Source organism: Euleptes europaea, chromosome 4 (assembly GCF_029931775.1).
Source record: "Euleptes europaea isolate rEulEur1 chromosome 4, rEulEur1.hap1, whole genome shotgun sequence".
NCBI lineage: Eukaryota > Metazoa > Chordata > Lepidosauria > Squamata > Sphaerodactylidae > Euleptes > Euleptes europaea.
In genome coordinates, this window is record NC_079315.1 from 11,618,774 (window position 1) to 11,636,190 (window position 17,417).

The 17,417-nt window shown below is 51.0% G+C and overlaps 1 protein-coding gene across 1 annotated transcript; it reads right to left on the reverse strand.

The window, feature by feature from the left end:
* Window positions 1–1,765: 1,765 nt before the first annotated feature.
* On the reverse strand, window positions 1,766–16,982 carry LOC130476485 (protein Wnt-4-like). The gene is made up of 5 exons (XM_056848430.1): window positions 16,924–16,982; window positions 10,707–10,945; window positions 8,734–8,865; window positions 6,174–6,316; window positions 1,766–2,233 (listed from the first exon to the last, which is right to left on the reverse strand). Exons 1-5 carry the CDS (start codon window positions 16,980–16,982, stop codon window positions 1,766–1,768), a joined length of 1,041 nt encoding a protein of 346 aa, XP_056704408.1.
* Between the last annotated feature and the right edge of the window lie 435 nt (window positions 16,983–17,417).

A 17,417-nucleotide genomic window follows, 5' to 3' on the forward strand; every position in this document is an offset into this window, starting at 1 on the left:
CAACCCCAGCGCCCCCTACCCTATCTTATAAAAAGCATTATTCAAAATAGGGGTTTGCATGACTCAATAAAGAAGATGATAACAATCAAATTTCAAAGCAGTAACCATTGCACATCTGTTCAAAATCAAATTAAAACCTTTTAGTTGAAATTCATTCAACAGAACTGATGAACTTGATCGAGCGGTACCAGCGCTTCAAAGTCTGGAAAAAAATTCCGATAGTTTCCACCAAATTGGCCAGCATGGTGCCATAGCTTGATCGATCGTAAATGAGTGAACAACACAGTTGAAGGGGCCCATCTCTAGCGCCTCCCCTCCTGCCCCCTTGCCTCTTAGTGCCCCCCGTGGTAATCCCACTGCCCCCCAGGGGGTGGTACTGCCCACTTTGGGAACCACTGGTTTAAATGATTGGGGCATTAAGTGCCAAAAGAAGATTTTGTTAAGAATATCAATGAAGGACTGAAACACACCCAAACTGGTCAATTTCATTAATAGCATGGACTCACATGCGACCGAAGAAAGCCTTTTTGAAAAGGGAAAGATACCGGATTCCCCTTTTTGCGACTTTAATGCATGCTGGAATTGATCACTATTGACTTATTTCTGGTTTGGATGGATATCACTAGAATAAGCTAGATGGGCATCTGTCAGCAATGCTGATTCTATGACCTTAGGCAGTTAATGAGAGGCAGTTCATGAGAGGGAGGGCACCTTGGCCATCTTCTGGGCATGGAGTAGGGGTCACTGTGTGTGTGTGTGTGGGGGGGGGAGGTAGTTGTGAAATTCCTGCATTGTGCAGGGGGTTGGATTAGATGACCCTGGTGGTCCCTTCCAACTCTATGATTCTATGAATTTATCATCCATTATATGTTTTTGGCATTTATTGTATTATGTTGAAATTTAATTCATGCCTTTGAGAACCGGTTATTCCCCAGAAGTGTGGAGTCACTGTACATGTTATTTGAGACAATTGGATTTTTTGTATATATTGTATGAATGTGGGATTGTATTTTTGTATATATGCCCATCTGGAGGTTGGCAACCCTGCTTGAGTGTTCAGGCCCACTTCTTGGAGCTTGTCAAAGGAAGTGCCCACCTTACCTCCCTATGGTTGATTATGCATGGGTACTTGCACTCACGTTCACCCCCCATCTGTCTCGGTTGTTCCTGGGAATTATGCACGAGTTTTCCCTCCGTTAGAGATGACCTCGCTGCCAGCCCTCACAAATCCCGGACCTTCCCGTCCCTCTGTTAACCCGATTCTTCCCTCTCCCCTGAGCTCAGCCTGGGTGAAATACCTGTGCATAAGGCAAAGTGCGGGACATGCAAGCTTGGTTTCTGTCACAGCCAATTACAAAGCGGCATGTCCAGAGGTGGGGATTCAAATACTTCCTGCTTCCTTTCTGAGCCCTTTCTGAGCAGAATAAATGCTTTTTAAAACTGAGGCTTGGTTTTCTCCCCTTCTTTTCAGATTGCTCTTTTTTATGTCCTTAAAATGCTTTTTTATGTGGCAATTGGGTTTGGGGGGAGGGATCTTTTCTCTCACTACAGCCAATTACGAAGCAGCATTTCAAGGGGCAGGGATTCAATTACTTCCAGATTTGAGCTTGGAGGCGGCTGGTGCGTACACTCCCAACAGGAAAGTGTGGGTCCAGCGAGCAACGACCCTCAGGTAAAACTCCCATGCATAAATGACCCATGAATCACTTCTTACTGGCATCCCACCCTTGCTCCAAGCATCTCTCTGCTCAGCAAGAGTCTTTTCCTACCGGCAGCGGTGCACTTCCACCAGGTTCCGGCACTGTCTGCACTTGACCGCACAGCACCAGCGGAACTTGCAGCTGCACCGCTCGACAACTTCCGCCTGGGCGGTGCGGAAGCCGCGCCCACAACACAGCAGCTCGCAGCCGTCCATGGCGGCGGAAGTCCGGTTGCAGTGGCGTCCCGAGGTGCCGAAGATCCCTCCGTGGGGGTCCCAGTTGCAGAAATCGGGGCTGGCGGCCAAGTAGACCAAGTCGTGAGTGCCGTAGGGCTTGAAGCGGGAGCTCTTCGGCACCAGCAGCTTCTGGGAGCCCACGCGTTTGGGATGCACTTCCGTGGCGCCTTCGAACTTGTCCCTCAGGACGCTGCCGACTTTACGGAACGGGGGCATGACCTTCCAACAGGTGCGGACCTCGCAGGAGCCCGAAACCCCGTGGCACTTGCATTCCACTTTCATGTGGGACAGGATGGCCTGGAAATCGGAGAGCAAAGAATCTGGTGGGACTACCAAATTGGTTGCCAACTTGCCACCCCTCTCGGACAGAAGCATGAACTGGTGTCTTAAATCAACGAGCATGAATTGCGCAAGGAGAAGGAATGGGGGAAAGGGGTCACCGTTCTTTATCGTACAATTGTTCACGGAAAGAGGAAGGCTTCCAGCTAGGGTTGCCAACCTCCAGGTAGTAGCTGGAGATCTCCTGCTATTACAACTGATCTCCAGCCGATAGAGGTCAGTTCACCTGGAGATAGGGTTGCCAACCTCCAGATGGTCAAAACAAAAACAAAGGCACCTCCGTGCCTATACCAAATAGGTTTGGAAATTAGCACGGGAAAGTGGTACACAAATGCACATAAACAGGTTGCAAAAAACACGTCTATAATGAGTGATGAAGATGGAAAGAACAAACAAGTGTACAACATGAAAGCTTAGCAACTAAGTGACTGGTTATATACAAATACACAGATAAGCATGAAACAATCTATTGGTGTGCATCTGGAGGCAAAAAGTCCTCTTCTGAGTTTCAAAATTAATCAGTTCAACAGGATATCCAAAGGTAGGTATAAATCCAAAAGCTAGGGACGGCCGTTTCACATTCGTTTCTTCAGCCCCATATTGCATCATTCATTTTATAGTAAGTCAATTACATATACAAGTCCATTTCAATTCAACATTCTGAACCTGTTGACAGTGCTGCTGCAGAATGTTGAATTGAAATGGACTTGTATATGCAATTGACTTACTATAAAATGAACGAATGTGAAACGGCCGTCTCCTAGCTTTTGGATTTATACCTACTATTGGATATCCTGCTGAACTGATTAATTTTGAAATTCAGAAGAGGACTTTTTGCCTCCAGATACACACCAATAGACTGTTTCATGCTTACTTGTACATTTGTATATAACCAATCACAGTTGCTAAGCTTTCACGTTGTACACTTGTTTTGTTCTTTCCATCTTCATTACCCATTATAGACGTGTTTTTTGCAACCTGTTTATGTGCATTTGTGTACCACTTTCCCGTGCTAATTTCCAAACCTCCAGATGGTGGCTGGAGATCTGCTATTACAACTGATCTCCAGCCGATAGAGATCAGTTCACCTGGAGATAGGGTTGCCAAACTCCAGATGGTGGCTGGAGATCTCCTGCTATTACAACTGATCTCCAGCCAATAGAGGTCAGTTCCCTTAGAGAAAATGGCCGCTTTGGCCATTGGACTATGGCATTGAAGTCCCTCCCCTCCCCAAACCCCACCCTCCTCAGGCTTCCCGCAAAAACCTCCTGCAGGTGGCAAAGAGGGACCTGGCAACCCTACCTGGAGAAAATGACCGCTTTGGCAATTGGACTCTATGGCATTGAAGTCCCTCGCCTCCCCAAACCCCGCCCTCCTCAGGCTCCACCCCAAAAACCTCCCAACAGTGGTGAAGAGGGACCTAGCAACCCTACTTCCAGCAAAAAGCTACTGAATGAGAATTAGTTAGAAAGTTGGGTCGAATTTGGACTCTACAAAGAGTGTGAGTTTCTTGCTCGGGTAAGCTATGGACCCTCTTCAGACACTGAATTATAACAAGGTAGGTAGTTAACAAGAGCCAGCGATCAGTTGTAATAACAGGAGATCTCCAGCCACCACCTGGAGGTTGGCAGCCCTATTTTGAAGTGGGAGAAGGGATTTTAGTTTCACATTGCCGGTAGTTGATCGCACTTTTTAATGTTCCCCTGTGCAAAAATAAAATAAAATAATAATCTCTTGCAATCGGAAAATTAGCTCAGCAAGGGAAAGGGTTGTACTCTTCATTCCTCATGTGCTACTTGTTCAGTTGCAAGAAGCATTTTATAGAGGGGAGCAGTCAAAGTTTCTTCCGTGGGCATCCCTACCTATAGATTGGAGTGCTACAGTCTACTCTACCCTCCTCAGGACTCTACCATGTGACTCTGCGGCGTGCAAAGGTAACATCTGGGCATGCTCAGTGAAATCATCTGCGCATGCTCAGTAAAGCTGCTGCCCTAACCACGCAATTAGTGCTGTCAGGACTGGAAATCTGAAGCCCAAGGGGGTGGGGTGGGGAACCTGTTCAAAAGTGGGAAGGGCATGGTGGTAGGGGTGCATCATCCGGAACTGCAGCCGCCGTAGACATCCTGGTGCCGGAACCAGAAAAACCACTCCCTGCAATCAGCAGCACCGTCAATTGGCAGTTGAATACCAACCACTCCCAAGAGGAACCAACCCACTAGGAAGTTCCCCCTAGCAGTGCTCTTACGCAGCCCATTCCTTTCAGTGGGGCTTGCTCCCTGGCCCTCCCTGTGCCTAGGGTTGCCAGCCTCCAGGTACTAGCTGGAGATCTCCCGCTATTACAACTGATCTCCAGCCGATAGAGATCTGCTCCCCTGGAGGAAATGGCAGCTTTGGCCATTGGACTCTATGGCATTGAAGCCCCTCCCCAAACCCCGCCCTCCCCAGGTTCCGCCCCCAAAACCTCCCGCCGGTGGCGAAAAGGGACCTGGCAACCCTACCCATGGATGAGATTCGTTTTCAGCTCTGCCCATCCTCAATGATACCTAAAATCGGCTGCCTGAGAATAACTGCTTCCTTCTCTGTCCATGGGGAAAGTCCACAGGTCAGCATTAGATAGGGTTGCCAACCTCCAGGTGGTGGCTGGAGCTCTCCCGCTATTACAACTGATCTCCAGGCAACAGAGATCAGTTCGCCTGGAGAAAATGGCAGCTTTGGAAGGTGGACTCTACGGCATCATACCCCATTTAAGTCCCTCCCCTCTCTAAGCCCCTCCCTCCCCAGGCTCTGCCCCCAAAATCTCAAGGTATTTCCCTACCTGGAGCTGGCAACCCCAGCTGTTAAGGTTGCCAGGTCCCTCTTCCCCACCGACAGGAGGTTTTTGGGGGTGGGGTTTGGGGATAGGAGGGAATTCAAGGCCATAGAGTCCAATGGCCAAAGCAGTCATTTTCTCCAAGTAAACTGATCTCTATCAGTTGGAGATCAGTTGTAACAGCGGGAGATCTCCAGCTAGTACCTGGAGGTTGGCAACCCTACCTGCAGTAGAGCATCTTCCTTGTGTGCAGGAGGGTCCCAGGTTCAGTTTTTAGAGTTGCCAACTCCGGGTTGGGAAATTCCTGGAGATTTGTGGGGGTTCAGCCTGGGGAGGGCAGGGTTTGGGAAGGGGGACTTCAGCCAGGTAGAACACCCCCCAAAAGTGGCCATTGTCGCCAGGCGAGCTGATACCAGTAGTCTGGAGATCAGTAGTAATTCTGGGAGCTCTCCGGGCCCCACCTGGAGTTTGGCAACCCTACAGGCTGGCATCTCCAGTTGAAGAATCTCAGGAGCAGGTTCAGGCCTGAGGCCCTGGAGAACCACTGCCAGTCGGAGGAGAAGGAGAAGAAGAGTTGGTTTTTATACGCCGACTTTCTCTACCACTTAAGGGAGAATCAAACCGACTTACAATCACCTTCCCCTCCTCACAACAGACACCCTGTGAGGTGGGTGGGGCTGAGAAAGCTGTGACTGGCTCAAGGTCATCCAGCTGGCTTCATGGGCAGGAGTGGGGAAACCAACCCAGTTCACCAGATTAGCGTCTGCCGCTCATGTGGAGGAGCGGAGAATCGAACCCGGTTCTCCAGATCAGAGTCCACCGCTCCAAACCATTGCTCTTAACCACTACTCCACGCTGGCTCTCCAGCGTGCTGCTGAGGGCCGATTATTTGCATGTTACTAAGTCCTCATGTCCCCAAGGAGAACACTGCCACGCGCGAATCAGCTGGGAGTGACGTGAGCCAACGCTTTGACTCAGTTTAACCAGTCTTATCTTCGGTTTGCTCCAAGCTAGCCAGCAAATCTTTCAAGGTCCCTCTCGTCTCCTCCTAGGAGTCCTCTGCTCCAGAACTGCTCTGGGCCTCCTTACCTTTCTCCCAGCTTCGTTGTTGTGCAAGTTCATGAGCGCCCGGCTAGAGGAGGCTCCCCGGCTCCGCTCCGGGGTGTCCACGAAGGCCTGGGAGAAGGCGATGCCGTAGGAGAGGTTGTCGGAGCAGCCCGACCACTGGAACCCTGTCGGAGGAAGCCCCGGAGCAAAGCTGTGTGAATCCCATGCTTAAAGAGAACCCAGCCGACGTTCTACAACAGGGATGGGGAACATCAGGCCCGCGGGCCGTTTAAGACCCGCGAAATCATTTGGTCTGGCCCTTTGTGGGTCCTGGCAGATCTCTAGCTCAGAAGGATCTAAGACTGGCGATCCGCCCCCTCTCGCGGACAGGAATAGCCTCTGTTCAAGGCAGATGTGAGTTTGTTTTGCCGAGAAAAGCAACCTTTTTCCCCCTTGCAGAAGAGTCGTTAGCTATGGAGCTGGTAGGACCGCCCAAGAAACTGTTTATATATATATATATATATATATATATATATGTGTGTGTGTGTGTGTGTGTGTGTGTGTGTGTGTGTGTGTGTGTATATGTGTGTGTATATGTATACGTATGTATATGTATGTATATATATATAATTTTTTTATTATTTTCTTCATTTAATATTTCTTGGGCGATTAAATATTAAACGCCCAAGAAACTGTGTTAACCCTTTCCCACCGGGGCCATGGAGAAACATATTCCCTCTGTACTACAAGAGGGCTGGGGGCAGAAGTGGCGACAATTTTGTCTCGCCCGCGAATGATGTTATAAATATCCAAATGGCCCTTGGCAGAAAAAAGGTTCCCCACCCCTGTTCTACAATGAAAGCCGAATCCTGTGAGGGAATGGTAGGTTTTCCCTCCCCGCCACCATTTCCTATCTTCAAATGTCTTGAGTTCTTTTTCCTCCAAGGGGGAAACATACAGGTATCTGATGGCAGCAGAGGAGGAAATTGGGAAGAACCTGCTAGCTTAATATTGTTGAAGGCTTTCACAGTCAGAGTTCATTGGTTCTTGTAGGTTATCCGGGCTGTGTGACCGTGGTCTTGGTATTTTCTTTCCTGACGTTTCGCCAGCAGCTGTGGCAGGCATCTTCAGAGGAGTCACACTGAAGGACAGTGTCTCTCAGTGTCAAGTGTGTAGGAAGAGTAATATATAGTCAGAAAGGGGTTGGGTTTGAGCTGAATCATTGTCCCGGTCACACAGCCCGGATAACCTACAAGAACCAACCTGCTAGCTTGCTGGCCTATTTTCTCCTCAGCTTGAAGGTACTTAGCCTTTATCGGCTGGAAATCAGTTGTAATAGCAGGAGAGCTCCAGCTAGTACCTGGAGGTTGGCAACCCTAAGTAACAGAGCAATCCTGAGCTTGAAGGGCGAAAGCCCTTAGGAGGCCAGGAACGGGCTGTGCCGGTGTCCGGGCCTCCTGCGCCGGTGCCCGGGCGACTTACGCCGGCGTGAGTAGCCCGGACACCGGCGGGAAGGCCCAGACACCATTCTTTGACCACTACCGCGGCTGCGCCACCCCAGGACACCAGCGGGGCCTTCCGGCAGCGTCTGAACACCGTCAAAGGCTGCGCCAGCGTCCCAGGAGGCATTCCCGGGCGTTCCAGCGCCGGCCCGGGGGCGGGGTTGCCCTTTCTGGCTGAGAACCCCCCTTTTAATTTTTGCAGAGATGCGCCACCTTTTAGGTGGCGTTATCTCCCATGCAACCCTATGAGGGTTGCACGGGTTTTTTGCAAAAACCTCCTTTGGAGGCAGCACAGCAACGTTGCCTCCAAAGCCCGGCGCAGGAATTCCTCTGAGGAATGCACTGTAAGAGTTGTTCGACAGTGGAATTGGCTGCCTGGGGGGGGGGTGAGCTCCCCCTCACCGGCAGTCTTGAAGCAGAGGCTGGACAAACACTTGTCCGGGATGCTCCAGGCTGATCCTGCATTGAGCAGGGGGTGGGACTAGATGGCCTGTATGGCGCCTTCCGTTGGCTCATAGCCCATGGCTTGGGGCTAATATTAGCAATCCAGGTGAATCAGGACCCATCTGGGAATGTGTTTGCTTTTCTTTGTCAGGTTTATTTAAATGGTTGTGTTTCAGCAGGTTGCTTTATGTTTTGGAACGATCGGTAAGCTGATAGGGTTGCCAGCCCAGCTCTGGCAACCAGTGGGAGGTTTGGGGTGGGGGTGCGGGGGCGTGCAAATAGGCACGGAGCCAACATTGCAACATCGCTTCCAGTGAGAACCCGGAAGTGACGTCAAGGTGCCGACGCATTGCTCTAGGATTCACCTGAAACTCTAGAGCATTGCGCTGATCTGGTGATGTCACTGTGGTAGGGTTGCCAACCTCCAGGTACGAGCTGGAGATCTCCTGCTATTACAGCGGACCTCTGGCTGATAGAGCTCAGTTCCCCTGGAGAAAATGTCCATGTTGGCAAATGGCATGGAAGTCCCTCCCCTCCCCAAACCCCGCTCTCCCCAGGCTCCATCCCCAAAATCTCCCACCGGTAGTGAAGAGGGACCTGGCAACCCTATCCTCAGTACAGGCTGGCTAATTCTCTCTAGGTATATTCTGTGGTACCTTCAGGGCTGACTCCTCTGATCTTGCGGTCGCATCCGCACTTTTCCAGATCGCCCCGGCTGCAAGCCCGGGTCACAGCAAAAGCGAGCCCAGCCGAGGAGACAGCGTGCACGAAGGCGGACTCTCTTGTGCCTGCGGGAAAACAGTGGTCGTTTATGCGTGGGTACATTCGCTCACGTCCGCTCGCGTTCTTCCGTGCTTTTTCTGGATGCTGGCTAAACCCAAATCCAGAAGACATGGGCGAAACATGCGGAAACGTGCGGGGAGAGCGAGGCGACCTCTGACGGTCAGAAAAGGCAAGCATAATCAAAGCAAAGCCCCGAAGTAGACCGCGAGGAAACAACCGTGCATAAATGGCCATGGAGTAATTTCTCAGCACAGAGTATTAAGAACGTAAGAACATAAGAAAGTCCCTGCTGGATCAGACCCAGGCCCATCAAGTCCAGCAGTCTGTTCACACAGAGGCCAGCCAGGTGCCTCTAGGAAGCCCCAAACAAGACAACTGCAGCAGCAGCATCCTGCCTGTTTATGATTACTTGATCTATTATGATTATTTTATCATTTATTTACAGAATTTGTATTCCACCTTTCTGTCCCTACAAGGGCTACCAAGGCAGCTAACAGTTTAAAACATACATGGCAAAACTACGTTTTAAAACCATTAAAATAAAAAAAACTTTCCCAAGCGCATAGTTAAAATGCAAACAAAACAGGATTAAAATGCATACAAAACATAAAGACACTGGCCATTTATGCTTGGTAATTAGCCGCGCGTTCCAAGCTGAATTGCCCCACATTTTTTTTTTAGTTTTTCATGGTGAACCATCGTTTAGGAAGTGACTGCGAAGCCGGTGCATACCTGCTTCGCATTTCTTAAGAGCCCCTCTAACGCGATCTTTTGTGTTTGCTCTGCCGCTGCAAAGAATCCCCTCAAGGAAGCATGCAAAATCACAGCTGCGCATTAGCTATGCATCCGGAGATCGCTAATGGCTATGCAAACGAGCAGGTGAGTGTGTGTGTGGGGGTGGAATTTCTCCTTTTGCATCGGGACCGTGAATAGTAATTTTAAAGGTCGCATTTAAAAAAAAGAGCTTTGAGCGAGCTTCAAAACTGACCCTGCATGAATGGCTATTGATTAGGAAGTAGGGATCACTGAGGGAATGCCTAGTTAAACAAAAAAAGTCTTCACCTGCTGGTGAAAGACGGCAAAAGAAGGTGACAGACAAAACTCTCCCCGCTCATTTCTGCGCGTTTTGCCCGCGTTTTCTGGATTCGTGTTTAGCCAAAATCCTGAAAACGCGGAGAAACGTGGGGTGCGGAACAAGGAGACCTCTGAGGGCCGGAAAATGTAAGCATAATCAAAGCAAAGCCCGGAAGAAGTCAGCGGGGTGACCGTGAGGAAACAGCCATGCATAAATGGCTTATGAGTTTGTCAATAGATTGAAGACGAGAGAAGCAAACTGTTCTTCCTTTCCCCTCCTGCTCTTGCCTACAAGCTCAAGAGAGGGACTCGAACCCAGGACTTCAACCAGAGATTACCAAGCCCACAGGCCCCTACCTTAACAGATAGACCACACCATACCCAAGTGAGCTTAGGTATGAAGTCCTATTACTAGACATCTGAAGCTATGAGGTTCTGCTAGGATAGAATCATACAATCATAGAGTTGGAAGGGACCACCAGGGTCATCTAGTCCAACCTCCTGCACAATGCAGGAAATTCACAACTACCTCTCCCCCACACATACCCCCAGTGACCCCCACTCCATGCCCAGAAGATGGCCAAGGTGCCCTCCCTCTCGTGATCTGCCTAAGGTCACAGAATCAGTATTGCTGACAGATGGCCATCTAGCCTCTGCTTAAAAAATACGTGTCTGGGTTCTGCACCAAGCTAGGAATCGGTTGGTGGTTAGCGTAGGAGGTGGCGTTGGATTTAAGAGGGTTACGTCCTCTGCCTTGTTCCCCGTGTCTGACCTTGTAGGATGACTTTCCCGAAAACCGGCAGTCCCTGCAAGGTCGAGCAGTTCCAGCGGCGGCTGCGAAATTGATGCTGGCACTCCTCGAGCGCCAGCTCGGCTGCGCGCTTCACCGTGTCCATGGCTTTCACCTGGCGGTGGCACATTCTCACCTGCTCCTCCGTCAAGCCCTTCAGAACTTCGCAGGCCCTGGGATCCCGCTGTAGCCCCCACAGGGGCGGCTGCTTGGCCAAATATCTGTGCAAAAGGAGAAAGGGGACCGAGACCAGAAAGTTTTGGAGAAAGAAGGAACTCCAGGTACTAGCTGGAGATCTCCTTCTATTACAGCTGGTCTCCAGCCTATAATGATCAGTTCATCTGGAGAAAATGGCTGCTTTGGCAATTGGGCTCTATGGCCTCCCCTCCCCAAACCCCACCCTCCTCGGGCTCTGCCCCCAAAACCTCCCGCCGGTGGTGAAGTGGGACCTGGCAACCCTATCCCCTAGCTATATGATTGCCCTGATCTGGATGGACCAGGCTAGCCTGATGCTGTCAAATTGGATGCTAAGCAGGGTTGACCCTGCTTGGTACTTGGATGGGAGACCACCAAGGAAGTCCAGTTGCTACGCAGAAGCAGGCAATGTCAGCACAGGTGCCGAGAAAGTCAGCATATAAAAACCGACTCTTCTTCTTCCTCCTCCTCTTCCTCCTCTTCTTCCTCTTCCTCCTCTTCCTCCTCTTCCTCCTCCTCCCTTCCTCTTCCCACAACTGACACCCTGTGAGATAGGTGGGGCTGAGAGAGCTCTAAGAGAGCTGTGACTAGCCCAAGGTCACCCAGCTGGCCTCGTGTGGAGGAGTGGGGAAACCAACCCGGTTCACCAGTTTTGAGTCGGCCGCTCATGTGGAGGAGTGGGGAATCAAACCCGGTTCTCCAGATTAGAGTCCACTGCTCTTAGCCATTATAGTGCTATAGCAATTACCTTTTTTAAAAAAGCCATGTGGTAGCACAGTGGGGGGAATCGCAGTCGCAAGGGACTGATTACAGGAAAATGGGGGCAATGTAGGTGGGGCCACCGCAAGCCAAGAAACCTTTCAGCCTATATGGTGGCAACACACCTGGATTGTTCTCGTTCCAAAAAGATCGGAGCAATGCACATTTAGGGAAGAACTTTCCGAGTGCCAGGGAAGGACAATTGCCGCATAATTAGTGCACGGCATCGTGTGCATCGTGCATCGTGTGCATGCTCCAAAAGAACAAAAGGCTGGGGTTTGGGCCCCAAAGTGGAGAAAAATCCTCTGTGTGGTAGCAGCCTTGCTAGGCTAGGAAGTTGAGAGGAGGGTGGAGTACTTACAACCAAGTCACTGCAAGGCCGTGGTTCACCAAAAGCAGCATGGAGCACAGGCGGAGGGTGGCCATCCCTCCGCCGGTCGGGTCCTCTGGCTTTGTCTTCCCTCCTCCCAAGTTCTAGTCCCAGGCTGGGACCAATCCACTTGGTTAGAAGGCGGTTTGGGCCGGCGCGAGGTGCCTCCGGACGCCTGTCAACACGTATCCCATGCTTGGGGAGAGGGGATCGCCCCAGGTGATTCCCCGAAAGGCATCCAATCCGACGCTTCCTTGGCAGAATCGGGAGGCGTTCATCGCAGTGCCAGCCGCTCCGCCAGGGCGACTCTGGATTCAAAAGCCAACAGTCCACACCCGTCAAATCGATGCTTTGGATTTTCTCCCACGTGCTCCTCTTTTCCGCTCGTTCGTGAAGGTTTTAGGCCGTGCGCCCGCAAATCAGTGAAGGGGGATGCCCCAAAGCGGGGGTAAAATCGCCTCGGCGTTTCACCGTTCTGCTGTCCCCGATCCTCTGCCACTTGGAGACCCAGCCGGGGAGTTCATTCTTCCTTTCGGTCGGTTCCGTCCATCTTCCCCCCTTTCCGATCCTGAGACGGATGCAGCCTTCCGCAAATGTCCCGAAGCTGGCCCTCAGGAAAGAAGAAGAGTTGCTTTTTATATGCCGGCTTTCTCTAAGGAAGAATCAAACCGGCTTACAATCGCCTTCCCTTCCCCACCTCGCGACAGTCACCATGTGATGAAAGCAGGAAGGCCATGGCGGTTGAGTCTGACCCCTCTGGGGATTCTCTCTTTCCTGCCCGCTCTGTCCGGGAGATGCCTTCCTCCTACCCTACACCTTCATGGTGGCAGCAAACAGCAGCTCGGACCGCCGTCCTCCGGGTCTCTCCCTTCTTATCCTTCTGGGCTCTCGTCGCCCCTCCTCAAATACTAAATTTGGACGCAGACCCAAAAGGTGTCACTTCAGCTAAAGCCCTTTTGGGATATGGCTTCTCTCTGGCCAGGTCCATTTGCTCTTCCCTCTGACCAAGGTCTGGGGACGCGCCCGAAACAGGGAGGATTTAAACTCAGGAAGGGATGGTGGTAGTGGATGTATCCTGCCAGAAATGATTTCCCCTGGGTAACAGCCTGCATAACTGATTTCCCCTGGGTAACAGCCTGCATAACTGGTTTCCCCTGGGTAACAGCCACCCTCCTTCTGAGGTGCCGAAAGGCATTTTAACCCTTGGAGGGTCCCGGAAATGTTGGCTTCATCCACAAATGTCAAACCCCCCCTTTTTTTTGTTTCGTGGCTCTTCCTAAACACGACTTTCCCCCCTGAAATCATGAGAGAGCCTTCCTCGATTCCAAGAGGCGGGAGCGTGGCTCACCTTAAAACGACTAAACTTTAAATATTGCTTTCAGATTAAGTTTATTACAGATTGGCTCAGCTCTGGCCGCAAAGAGAACATGGACAGCTATGCAGAGAGAAGGATGTAAAACCATGTTACAAATATCGAGGGCGGGTCGGCTCGCGCCCCTTCAGCACTGAGCAAAAAGGACAGATATCCCATATATAGGGTTGCCAACCTGCAGGTACTAGCTGGAGATCTCTTGCTATTACAACTGATCTCCAGCTGATAGAGTTCAAGTCACCTGGAGGAAATGGCTGCGTTGGCAATTGGACTCTAGGGCACTAAAGTCCCTCCCCAAACCCCACCCTCCTCAGGCTCTGCCCCCAAAATCTCCCACCAGTGGCAAAGAGGGACATGGCAACCCAATCCATATATTCAGCAAAGTTTAAAGCTTCTTCCAGCTGAAGGATCCTGCCTCGAATTGAATTCTTCCTCTGCCAGATGAGCCACTTAATTGGGGGAGAGGTTTTTTTAGGTAAAAGGAAGACTTCAAACTGCTGAGCAGAGGAGTTAAGGTTGCCAACTGCCAGGAGGCAGCTGAAGATCTCCTGGGATTACAACCGATCTCCAGGCGACAGAGATCAGTTCACCTGGAGAAATTAGCAGCTTTGGAAGGCGGACTCTATGGCATTATACCCCATTGAAGTCCCTCCCCTCCCCTCAACCTGACCTCCTCAGGCTCCACCCCCAAAATCTCCAGCTGTTTCCCAACCCGGAGCTGGCAACCCTAACTGGGATCCATGCCGCTTGATCCTACACGATCCTCTCTGGATGTAGCAGCCAGATATGCCAAAATGGCCTGCCATCTGCACAGCGTTTTTCAACATCAGGCGAAAGCTCTAACTTCAGATCGGTCAGCCACAACCGAATCTTGCAAAGGACTAAGTTGGCAGTCCTACTCACAGGGTTGTTGTGAAGATAAAATGGAGGGGGGCAGAGTACCACGAGAGCTTCTTGGAGAAGGGCTGGGTAAAAATGTGCTACCATTGCACACAACGCAGACAATGAGGTTCATTTTGTGCTAATAATGCAAATATTTGGCCTCCCAGTGGCTCAGTCTGTCTCCTGCATAAAAGGAGGAGGAGGAGAAGAAGAAGAGGAGGAGGAAGAAGAAGAAGAACAACAACAACTTTCTCTACCTTTTAAGGAGAATCAAACCGGCTTACAATCTCCTTCCCTTCCTCTCTCCACAACAGACACCCTGTGAGGTAGGTGGGGCTGAGAGAGTTTGGACAGTACTGTGACTAGCCCAAGGTCACCCAGCTGGCTTCATGTGTAGGAGCGGGGAAACCAACCCGGCTCGCCCGATTAGAGTCCGCTGCCCATGTGGAGGAGTGGGGAATCAAACCCGCATCTCCAGATTCGAGTCCGCCGCTCTTAACCACTACGCCACTATCGGTGTCTTAAGGACTGACTGCCAGTATCTCCTTGATGGCTCCTTGGGTGTCAGGAAGTGGTTGTTTTTCACGAGGGTTCGAAAGAGGCGAGGAAGGAGAGAGCAGATGGGTGCTTGGGTGAAAAGGAAATCGGGTTTTTGTTTTTCGAGGCGGAAGGGGACAGAGAAAGGAGGAGGTAGCGACTGCCGATTGCTAGCTGAAGCACACGTGAATACGTGAAGCTGCTTTATAGTGAACCAGATCTTGTAACTGTCAAAGTAAAACACTGGCTCCCTTGACTGGCAGCAGCTCTCCAGGGTCTCCGTGTCTTTCACATCACCTACGACCTCATCCTTTTACCTGGACAGGGCAGGGATTAAACCTGGGACCTTCTACATACAAAGTGGTGGTGGGGGGGGGGGAACCCTGAGCTACAGCCCCTCCCAGGATCTCTCTTTCTGGGGTTTCACACAGGAGACAGGATCTGTCCCCCTGCTTATTTCCACCTGTGCTCGACCTGTATATTTGCAAAGAAATTAAACACGGTCAAGATGTCACGAGCCTCTGAAGCGGTCTCCTCCGAAGGAAACCGTCCCAGGTATGTGTTACCTCTAGAGAGGAGCCGTGGCTCAGTGGTAGAGAATCTGCTTGGCATGCAGAAGGTCCCAGGTTCAATCCCCGGCATCTCCTGTTAAAGGGACCAGATGAGTAGGTGATGTGAAAGACCTCTACCTGAGACCCTGGAGAGCCGCTGCCGGTCTGAGTAGATGGTCTGCTTTTGGTGTATCAAGGGGTCTGATTCAGTAGAAGGCAGCTTCATGTGTTCATGTGTTTGGGGAGGGGCCTTGGCCCAGTGGTAGAGCCTCTGCTTGGCATGCAGAAGGTCTCAGGCTCAATCCCCAGCATCTCCAGTTAAAGGGACTATGCAGGTAGGTGATGTGAAAAACCCCTGCCCGAGACCCTGGAGAGCCACTGCTGGCCTTAGACAATACTGACTTTGATGGACCGAGGGTCTGATTCAGTATGAGGCAGCTTCATGGGAACATCTCACTGCTCAGAGAATAAGAATATGCTACTGGTACTGGGCAATATATTACACCACAGGGGCTGTGGCTCAGTGGTAGAGCATCTGCTTGGCAAGCAGAAGGTCCCAGGTTCAATCCCCAGCATTTCCAGTTAAAGGAACCAGGCGAGTAGGTGATGCGAAAGACCCCTGCCTGAGACCCTGGAGAGCCGCTGCCAGTCTGAGTAGACAGTACTGACTCTGATGGACCAAGGGGTCTGATTCAGTATGTTCGTGTGTGTTCACTGGACCACAAGAGGCAAGCACAACATGCCAGTCTGTGTCTTCTGGGTGTGGGGATAGAGACATTTTCCAAGCCCACAAGATGATTATCCCGGTCCTCATCACAAAAGTGTTGGAGGTTACGTCTTGGCTTGGTTTTTGTATCCGGCCGTTATTATTCTTTTCCGAGATTGTGAACAGAGTCCCAGAGACATGCTGGGATCTGATTTTTCGACACACCCCAACACACCCCAGCGGTCTGGTTTTACCTGCTGCCAGCTCAGGCAAGGGGGTGGAGGAACGCGGGCACGCCAGCCGTGTTTCCTACAGGAGCGGAGGCTGGACAACGCAGCTCCCGGTCGGCTTCTGTTCCCCACTGCAAACTGTGCAGCTCAAGGTAAGCAAACCTGAATCTCGAATCCACAGCTAAGAGCATGCAGGATTTTCTCAATGTTCCCAGCTTAAAGGCCTTGGGGAGCTCTCAGCTTGGTAGGACTTGGAGCAAAAGAAATTGTTTTTTTAAGTATCTCTCTTACATTGAGGGATGTAAAGGGAGTTGTTTCACCTCAAAAGCCAGGTCTTAACTTGCGGCGAATGTTTTGCAATGCATTTTCCCCACCATTTCCTTTCACAATAAGTTGTGGTTAAGCCCTCTAGCTGCGGTCTCTTTGGAGACCCGGTGTAACATAGTAGCTAAGAGTGGGCGCTGCATGCAAAGATGTCCCCGGTTCAAATCTTGTTGTCATAGCCATAAACTCGCAAGGCGGCCAGAGGCAAGGTACGGTTCTTCTGTCCTTGGCCCACCCCATGCTAGCAATACCATCACTACAATCGGTCCGTACACTGTGCAGAGGGCAGAAACACTCAAAGATAGGAGGCTGCATATGTGGGGAGGGGCCATGGCCCAGTGGTACAGTATCTGCTTGGCATGCAGAAGGTCCCAGGTTCAATCCCCCGGCATCTCCTGTTAAAGGGACTAGGCAAGTAGGTGATGTGAAAGACCTCAGCCTGAGACCTGGAGAGCCACTGCTGGTCTGAGCAGACAATACTGACTTTGATGGACCAAGGGTCTGATTCACTAGAAGGCAGCTTTCATGTTCTCAAATACTAGGGGAGGGGCCGTGGCTCAGTGATAGAGCATCTGCTTGGCGTGCAGAAGGTCCCAGGTTCAATTCCCGGCATCCCCTGTTAAAGGTTCTAGGCAAGTAGGTGATGTGAAAGACCTCAGCCTGAGACCCTGGAGAAGCTGCTGCCGGTCTGAGTAGACAATACTGACTTTGATGGACCAAGGGCCTGATTCACTAGAAGGCAGCTTCATGTGTTCTTCATATGCTTG

Bases quoted from the DNA above. Each gene is read 5' to 3' on its own strand.
- LOC130476485 (XM_056848430.1), bottom strand. From the start codon at position 16,982: ATGGCCCCTCCCCACATATGCAGCCTCCTATCTTTGAGTGTTTCTGCC. The intron at 6,317-8,733 runs GTACCACAGAAT...TTCCTCCGACAG, and splicing joins CAGAGGAGTCAGCCCTGAAG to GGTTCCAGTGGTCGGGCTGC. The intron at 2,234-6,173 runs GTAAGGAGGCCC...TCCGATTTCCAG, and splicing joins ACAACGAAGCTGGGAGAAAG to GCCATCCTGTCCCACATGAA.